General features: G+C 68.5%; 1 protein-coding gene and 1 long non-coding RNA gene across 2 annotated transcripts in view; both read left to right on the top strand.

The window, feature by feature from the left end:
* Positions 1-5714: 5714 nt before the first annotated feature.
* SMIM35 (small integral membrane protein 35) lies at positions 5715-6536 on the top strand. The gene is made up of 3 exons (XM_085303170.1): positions 5715-5826; positions 6138-6171; positions 6431-6536. The coding sequence occupies exons 1-3, from the start codon at positions 5727-5729 to the stop codon at positions 6534-6536; spliced, it is 240 nt and encodes a 79-aa protein (XP_085159296.1). The 5' UTR covers positions 5715-5726.
* Positions 6537-7820: 1284 nt separating this feature from the next.
* The window catches only part of LOC146596870 (uncharacterized), an 8198-nt gene continuing 7253 nt past the window's right edge, over positions 7821-8765 (top strand). The window contains exons 1-2 of the long non-coding RNA XR_014895605.1: positions 7821-8158; positions 8270-8454. This is a non-coding gene — a long non-coding RNA (uncharacterized LOC146596870). The remainder of the gene's footprint in view (positions 8159-8269; positions 8455-8765) is intronic.

Here is an 8765-nt window from a genome sequence, read left to right on the forward strand (position 1 = left end):
AAGGGAGGGCGTACAGCCCGGGCGAGCCTGGCCCCCCGCTGCCGAGGACAGCGCTGCGCCCGCCACGCAACTGCCTGCTCGCGCTACAGCCTCGCACAGCCGGCGTGCGCCGACAGGAGCGCTGCTGCCGGCCGGCGCCCCAGCACCGCCGGAGCCGCGGGAGAAGCCAGCCCGGCCCCGGGGAGCCCGGCGCGCGGGGCAGAGGGAGGGCCGTGCCGTGCCGCGCCGCGCCGCTGCTAGGAGACGTGGCAACAGAGCCCCGCCGCAGCGAGCGTGGACAGGGCGCTGCTCCCTCCTGCTGCCTCCGGCTGCCGGGAACGGCCCCTCGCCGCGGCGCGGCGCGGCACGGCACGGCACCGCCAGGCTGGCGCTGCTCGGTGGCCGCTCGCTTCGGTCTCGGGGGGCACGCTGCACGCTCCCCCCTGCCCGATTTGGCCCCCTGCCAGGGCCGCGCTGTCGGAAGCTGCTCCCTGGCTCTTTGCGTTTTGCAGGTGCGCTCCTGCCCTTCCGGGGCTATGGAAAGCAGCGGGTTTACGTGTCGCTTTAACGCTCCCTCCAGCCCTGCGCACCATCATTCCCTCTGCTGTTGTTTCTGGTCTCTACCGTGACAGGTAAGGCTTTGCTTTTTCGCAGGGCCTCTATCCAGCACGAACAGAGGTAAGAGAGACTGCAAAGCWACTGTAAACCCTCAGATCTGGCAGCAAAAATCAAGAGGGTTTGGAGTTCAGGAGCCTGTGCTCTTCCCGCTTTCATTTCCGAGCCTTTAGGAGCAGCCTGTTCCCCCCGGGCAGCAGAGGGCTGGARCTGTTTGCGTTGCTGTTTCAGAGGAGAGCCGAGCCCCCGTGCAAGCGCAGCGCGCGGCGGCTCGGCCTTAGAAGGGAGCAGCAGCGCCTGGAGGCCGGGGAGGCTGGAGGGGCCGGGCTGCAGCCCCCGCACYGCACCGCACCGCACCGGGCGCGAGGCAGCCGTGCAGCCCTCCCTCCCTGCCCGGGGCGCTTGCTCCGGGCGTGTTTGGCCACGCACGAAGGCTCTGCCAGCAGGATGGTGAGGGGAAGTGCMAAGTGATTTCATTTCTGGTTAATAYACAACGATAGCCTGCGTCTGAAGAGCCAGAAAGCGCTGGGAACGGGCGGGCAGCGTGGGACAGGAGCGCGTTGCCAGGTCTCCGCTGCCCTTCCCAGGCCGCTCCCGGAGCCCGTGCGGTGCCTGCCGGAGCCCCGGGAGCTTTGCAGCGCCGGCCGCGCTCGCAGAACGTCTTGCGTCAGCGCGCGGGGCACGGCCCGGCGAACGGCATCCTAACGGCTCCCTGCGGAAACGGTGCCGGGGCTCGGGCCGTGCCCTGCYGGCTGGCTCTTCCCCCTAGCCCCTGCCTCCAGCTGCTGAGTTTTTTGCCTCTCCTTCCRCCCGTGACCCTTGCCACGCTCGAGGCAAGAGCTGCACAGGCTAAATGAGCCRCGGCTGCGGCTGTGCCAGCCCCATTTCCTCGGGAGCTCCTAGCTACCGTAACCAGGTCAGCTCCGTGGCCTGAGCCCCGGCTGTGTGCTAACGGGGCTGCGGCGACCTCGGGCCGTGCCGAAGCCCGCGAGCCCGGTGGGGGGGCCAGGGCTGCTTGCAGGGGCACGTTCCTGCGTGACACCCAGCCCCAGCGGTGCTCCGCACCCGGCACCAGCTTCCCCACCCCCCCGGTAACTCACCATGCTCGTCCGGCTCTGAGCTCTCCCGGGGAGCCGCGGGTGCCCCGACGGCAGGGAGCCCGGGCGGGTGGCGCTCCCRCCGCGCCGGTCCGGCCCGGCTCTGCCCGTGCCCTGGGAGCACTGGGGCAGGACCGCCCCAGCACTCCTTAAAACCCTCGACGGGAGTTGTGAAACAGGAATCGTGATTTGTATTGTAATACAACACCGGTCTATCAGCAGCACCATCACCTGCGGTAATCTCTGGAGCATCGACTGCTGGGGAGTGACTCACTTGCTGAGCTGCTGTCACAAAATAACTTATCAGGAGTGAACTGACTGACAGGGCGAGATTTTTTTGTGCTGCTTTCCTGATGATAAGAGGAACCACAACCATGGTGGTTGCCCGTCTCTTCCGCGTTGTTTTCTGAAGCAGAGACCTTAGGAGGTGGAGGAGGAAAGGGGAAGAGTTTACGCACGAGGTTACCGGGCCACGATGCTCCTGTCCTTCAGGTCACCAACTCGCAGCTTCCATGCCCGGYCCCAGGACGCGGCTGGCAGTTAAAAGGAAGCCGAGCTGATGTCCTGGGAAAAAGAGCGGTTTGCCTTGGCCCACTTGCACCGACGCTGCCGGGCAGGATGGGCGCTCAGGCTCGGCCCGGGCCGCCCCACCASCAGCCCCGTCGGTCGGGCTGCAGAGACGTGCCGGGGCGCTGCGCCGCGGGAACGCGGAGCCGCAGGCAGTGCTCGCAGGAGGCGGGTGCTGCCCTTGCCAGGGTCTGCGGCCACGGGTGCCTTGGGCAACAGCTGGCGCTGGAGGAGGCGGCAGCGCTTGCTCCCGGCGCAGGGAGCTGGATGGGTCAGCGAGTCTGCAGGTTGTGGGCAGGCCTYGCTGGCTCCTGGCTACAAACACCGGCCTTGGGCAAACGCGTGCTGAAAAGGGAGCGTGTGCAGGGCTGCAGCTAATTACCCTCCCCTCCTTTTGTCATCAAACTTTCCCAACGGCGGGGGAGAGCCGCGGCTGCCAGGTGCGTGCCCCGTGCCAGCGCGGAGGCTGCGGAGCGTCACGTTCCCGCAGSTCCCGGCCCGGGACGCATGCCGTCCTGTGCCCGGGCGCAGCGGGGACGCCGGCTGCGCGGAGGAGGGAGCACAGCGTGGGGGGGGCACCCGCGCGCGGTCTGCGGGTGAGGGCCACGCTCCCCGGGCTCCTCCGGAGGCGCCGGGGCCGGACAGCCTGCAGCTTTCGCAGTAAAAGCAGGTGGCTCAGGAGCAGGACGCTGCTGGGCTGGGGGGGGCCGGCCGGGCGCTCTGGAGCGAACTGCAGGCACCACGCGCAGAGCCACGGCCCCGGGGCGCACGGCAGAGACCCCTCGCAGGGGTCGGGGCGAGGGGGGCCGCTCGCGCGGGGCAGAGCACRGCCCCCCGCGYCCGCGGGGCAGGAGGCGGCGCGGTGCTGGGGCGCGGGGAGCGGCTCTTCCTCCTCTGAGGCTGAGCGAGGGCTTTGAGGAAGCAGCTGAGGTTTGCAGATGTTATGTCACAGCTCCGGGCGCCTTCGGGCTCGGCTTCCTGGAGCACGGCCGCCCTCCCTGCCCGGGGCACCCGTCCCCAGCCGCTTGGCAAGGCGTGCGCCTCAGGGCTCCCCGGTGCCGCACGGGTCAGGCCCAGGCCAGGCTCGGCTCACCCAACGCTGCGCGGTCACGCACCTCGGCGGTGCAAACCCTGGCTCTTGCTCGCAGATCCCCTGACTCTGCCTGCAAGGGGCTCTCCCCCCGCAGCCACCCCTGCCTCTCCGTCGGAGCTGGGTCTTGGCRTCCCCAACACTTCTCCGTGCTGTTTCCCCCTGCTTGCCCTGTTCCCAGGCTGTTAATGGTTCTCCCTGTTYGCTGTCTTCTGTCTGCAGCCACGGAGCTGGTTCCCGCTTCCTCCCRCAAGCAGGCGGTGATTCCCACCTGATCCCCAGGTTGGGGGCCGGGGGCTTTGAGACGATGCTCAAGCCCRGTGCTAAGAGCACTGCGCCATCGCCCTGCGCAAGGCCACACCATGGCAGGCATCCCCGAGACCCCGGGCCGCGCTCCGTGCCAGACCAGCCCCTCCGGCAGCAGCCCGGCTGTGGCCCTCTGCCAGGAGCTGGCACTTAGAGGACGCGGCAGCTCCGAGTCCCACCAGGGTTGGGAGCTGGTCCCCCTTCTTCTCCGCTGGCCTGGGCCAGCCGCCGCAGTACCTCCCGGCACGCACGCTGCGAGACGGAGCCCAGGGCAGGTGTTCTGGTGCCTTTGAGAAAGTATTTTGGCACGATGCGGGAGCCTGGGCTGTGCCCCTTTGGCTGCGTCCGGAGCTGGGGGCTCCACGGGGCGCCGAGCATGCCGCCGTCCTCCCACCCGCCGCGGCTGCGGGGAGAGCGGGCGGTTTCGGCCGCTGGCTGCGGYGGGAGGCTGCCGCGCAGCACGGCTGCTGCATGAGTCACTGCGGGAGCCGGCTCCCGGCCTCGCCCGTGCCGCCCCGCGCCGGTCCCAGGCTCCCCGGCGCTCCCGGCTCGTGCGCGGCCCGGCCCGGACGAAGCGGCGTGCTTCAGCAGCCCACGTGTGCCAGCCCCCCGCGAGGGCACGGGCGGGCTGTGCCGCTCGGGGCAGAGCTGCAGCGCGAGCCGAGAGGCGGCAGCGCGATGCGCAGCGGCTCCTCGGCTGTTCGCCGTGCCCCGTCGGGTGGAGCGAGTGCTGCGGGTTGCGGGAGGATTCGGCGTGTTGCTCACTGTGTAAACACCGTGACCACGGGGGAAATGTTCTCACTCCACCGGCATCTGCCTAAATGTGGCTGCTGTTGGGTCGTCCCTTTCYGCTGTCTCGCTCCCGGCGCTGCAAGGTGCGCCAGCCTCTCCGTGCACCAGGAGCTTGCCCCAGCCCCTCCGTGCGTGCAGGCGAGCGCCGTGGGGCTGTCTGCGCCTGGCGATGGGGTCAGACCCCGCCGCGATAGCGGAGACGGGTCCGTGGTGGTGCTTGCACTGAGAGTTAGGGGGGCAGGAGCTGGCAGCAGCCGCAGAGACGCGCGGGCAGTGCCGTGCCGCACGTCGCGCTCGCTCTGCGCAGCGGGGACGGTGCCGGCGGGGCAGCGGCAGCCTTTGCTCCAGCCGCGCTGCGCCCGGGCGCGCCGGCAGCCGTGCAGCGCTGCCGGGAGCGGCGGCCTGCGCTGGGCCCCGGCAGCCTGCCTGCCTTCGCCAACGCATCCTCTAGAGGGAACTGCCCGTCCAGAGACGGGGCTGCGAGGCTCCCCGCCGCCGCCGCCCTCGGCCCGCTCGCGCCTGCCTCGCCTCCGCCCCAGCCGCCGGCAGCCTGGCAGCTGCGCCCCACCGCCCCAGCCTCAGCCTGCCGCCCTCGAGGGTCTTGTGGCCCTTTCCCAGGGCGCGTGGAGGAGCAGGCTGCTCCAGGAGCACCGGGAGAGTTGCCGTCGGTGCCTGCAGCCTGGACACGATGCTCCCCTCCCGGCGGCTCTTCCCCCAGCCGGCTGCTGCYGGGGCTGGCCGGGAGCGCCGGGGCTGTGGCGGAAGCCCTGCGYCGAGCCTGCTGCAGCCTCCCCAGGGCCGAGGCTGTGGTCAGTGGTGTGTGACACATCGTGGGCAATTCCCCGAGCCRGAGGCTGTTTCACTTCTCCCACGGAGCCCAGCGGGGAATGCACATGTCCTGGGGTGCTCCGGGGAGCATCCTATCACCACCGCGGTGACCCTTCCACTGCCGGCCGGCCGGCCAGCCGCCCGCGGGACGTGGCAGAGCACCTCCCGGCACATCCTTGGGCTGGGAAAGCTGCCAGGGCCACAGCGAGGATCGCAGGGCCCCGAAATGGGGCAGGCAGGGCGGCAAAGCGGCGCCACGCCGTGTGTGCTGTAGCCCCATGGATGCCGTCCGCCCGTGCCGTGGGGTGGCGTGCCGCGGGGGTGCCCGGCCCCTGCCCAGCCCCACCACGGCCCTGGAGCCCTCCCGACCACGTGCAGAGCCGGGGCCTCGTGCAGGCGTCTCGCTGCAGAGCCTCTTCTCCCTCTGCCTTGCAGGACGAGAGCCCGCCAGGATGCTGGGGCTCGCCGTGGGACTCGGGCTGGCCCTGCTGGTCCTCGTCCTGTCTGTCTACGCTTTCGCCCGGTGCTACCAGCGGGGACAGTGCTGGCACCGTGAGTGCAGGCAGCGCGGAGGGGCGGGCGGCCAGGCGCAGCCCAGCGGGCAGGGCGACTGGCGGGGCGAAGGCTGCCTGCGCCCGGCCCTGGCGGGAGGTGGGCTTAAACCCCCGGGTGCGGGGGCGYGTCTGATGCATGCTCATCCCCGCGAGCTAGCGGCGCTGGGGAATCCTCCTGCGGTGCAGGGTGACGCTGGGGTGAGCCAAGCCAGGGGACGCCACGGAGGCGGTGCGCAGGGATGCCGGCAGCAGCGAGCTCTGGCTCTCTCCTTCCCACTGGGTGACAGCCTCCCTCCTTCCCCTCCCCAGGGCCCGACTTCATCTTCAACTTGTACCACATTCGGTGAGTGAGGCCGTGCCGAGGGAAGCCCCACGCCCCGGGGCCGGCCGGGGGCTGGCAGGGTGCATCGCACCCGTGCGTTTCGGTGGGGCAGCCCTGGGCGCCGGGGTAAGCCGTTGCAAACCCTCGCCGGTCCCACTGCCCTGGAGCAGGACGGGGACCTGCCCGGCTGCAGCGTGCCCCGGGGAAGCCCCTGCAGCCACGTGCCCGGCCGGGCTGCAGCGAGGCAGCGCAGCCCCCTGACACCTCCGCCGTCCCACAGCGGGCTCCGGGCAGTGCAGGTGGAGCTGGCGCCGCCGTTCACCGTCAGCGGCTCCCTGAGCGAGGCGAGGAGCGGCTATGCGCGTTTCCACGACTGCGGGCCGTGACGGGCGCAGGTAAGGCATGGCCCCGGCTCCCGGCCTCCCGGCAGCGGGGGGAGAGCGCGATCGGCCCCCCGCTCCCCGCGCAGTGCGTGCCCTGCTGCAGCGGCACATCTGCAATCCCCCCATGGGCCGGGAGCCACGAGTGCCCTTGTGGGCTGCGTGTCTCTGCGCCTTGCCCCGGCACGGCCCCGCCGGCTCTGCCGGAGCCGGTGCCCTGTGCCTGTGTTGCCTGCTCGTGGCTTTCCCAGACTTTCCCCAGGGTATTCCCAAAGTTTCCCCTCCAAAAAAGCCTTCCCCATGACTTGGCCTGTGCATGYTGTGGGCAGTCGGGGGCTTTCCCTGAGTTCTGGTTTTATTTCCCACCTCGCAGCTGCAGCGCTCCCCACCCTCAGCCGAAAGAGGAGCGACTTCCCTGTGCTGCCAGGGATGCCGGCGGCCCCAGCCCTCCCCGGGGCCCTGCCCGCTCCGCGGCGCGAGAACCGGCAGCACCGCGAGCTCGTGCCGTCGCGGGAGCCGCGCGCGGGGTCCCCGGCGGAGGCTGACGCGGGGGATTCCTGCGGGAGCTCGGCACCCCGGTGCCCAGGGCTTGCTCTGCCCTTCCCGGGCCGGGCAGCGCAGCGCGCTCGCTCCCTGCCTGCCGCCCCGGCTGCGGGCTGCCCGCCGCGGCTGGGCCTCGGCCGGGAGCAGCTCCCGCCCCGGGGTCCTGCCTGCGCTCTCCGACCCGGCTTTCCCTGGGAATGTTTCCCTGAGCCAGCTCCCTCCTCACCTCCGGCGGCCACCGAAAGAGCAACCAAAACCAGCCACAGGGGAACTCCTCTGTTCTCAGTTCTTTAAAAAACAGCCCCTGAATATGCTGAATTTCTACTGAAATGAAACGGTGCAGGGTTTGCTCCTGCGAAATGTCAGTGGGCTTCACACCCCGCTCGTGGGAAAGGCTTTTTGCACGTGCCAAGACGGGGTGCGCACGTGCTCAGCTCCCAGGCTTCCCTGAGGAGCGCGGTGCAAGGAGAAGGAGAGCGGGCAAGCGGGGTGCTGGAGGAGCCGGCGAGAAACACCCTCCCTGCGTGGAGCCCCGACGAAGCCAGGCAAACGCGGCAGCACCTGGGGATCCCAGGGGAATCCAGGGAAGGTCCGCACTGCGGGTCGCCGGCGCGAGAGCCGTCCCTGGCTTTGTCGCCAACACGGGAACCAGCAGCGCCTGACGTCAGCGGCACAAAAAAAGCCCTGCTCGATCTTGATGACTCGCTCTTTCGGAGGAAGTTTAAAAAAAAGCTCGCGCAAAAAACCCCGGTCTCCAAAATACCAAGAGGCAAAACAGACAGTGGAAATGAAACGACGAAGGGACRGCAGACTACACGGAAAGCCGGAAGCTTGCACCAATCTCTGCATAAACCGTTCCTCTCGGGAATCGGCTCCCCCCTCACCGCAGCGAGCGGCRCAGCAGCCCCGGTGACTCAGGGAACATATTTTTGATATCAGTAATGTCATGTCAGACATAACACAGGGAAACTTTGCAAGGCAGCAACAAACATTCTCCTCGCACAAGTGATTCATGTTTTCACCTGAAATAATACTGCGCATCTAGGTTTCCATCGGCACTTTCAACGGGACTACCCATGGCAAAGGTGCTATGAAATGAAGTGGCTTTTGGGAAAGTTCTCTGGTGACCTGGAAAGTAGTTGAAGTAGTCCACAGTAAGTCTTTGCTGTTTTATTTCTGCTCCCATTTTCACATAGAAAACATCCGCCCCTCTTCCCAGAAAACCAGACTGGTCCCGCCGTGCCCCGGGGGCTGTCCAGGCTCTTGGCTCTCACAYGCGCCTGCGCCTGCTGCCTGGGCACCCCGGCAGAGCCTCGCCTGCTCTTGCCCCTGCAGGGAATGCTGCCGGCGTGCGACACTTGCTTCAAAATCTAGTCCTCAGGTCAGTACAAAACTGGAAGTTGCTGGATTTGCTTTTTTCCAGTTCTGATGGGGAAAGGCACTTTCTCCTGCGGGAGGCAAAGGCACGTCGCCTTGGCTCTGGGGGAAAAGTCCATGGGTGAAAATGGAAAGTGCAGCTTCACCTTAGGCAAGGGCAGGCAGACAAACGGACCAAATAAATAACACCGCCTCCTTCCTGTATTTACAAATTAAATAGAATAAATAAGGTGTCCGTGCAAGGCTGGCCGGGCGCCTGCCGCCTCCTGGAGCAGGGCAGCCGCGGCCGGGCGAGCGCTCGGGGGAAGCCGGGGG

The sequence above is a fragment of the Rhea americana genome, unplaced genomic scaffold (assembly GCF_003343005.1).
Source record: "Rhea americana isolate MKP2758 unplaced genomic scaffold, rheAme1 scaffold_197, whole genome shotgun sequence".
Classification (NCBI taxonomy): domain Eukaryota; kingdom Metazoa; phylum Chordata; class Aves; order Rheiformes; family Rheidae; genus Rhea; species Rhea americana.

What these genes read in the sequence shown, in the direction of transcription:
- SMIM35 (XM_085303170.1), top strand. Translation starts at nt 5,727, where the DNA reads ATGCTGGGGCTCGCCGTGGGACTCGGGCTGGCCCTGCTGGTCCTCGTC. An exon ending in GCGGGGACAGTGCTGGCACC is followed by an intron (nt 5,827 to 6,137) that starts GTGAGTGCAGGC and finishes TCCCCTCCCCAG; the next exon opens with GGCCCGACTTCATCTTCAAC. An exon ending in TTCAACTTGTACCACATTCG is followed by an intron (nt 6,172 to 6,430) that starts GTGAGTGAGGCC and finishes GCCGTCCCACAG; the next exon opens with CGGGCTCCGGGCAGTGCAGG.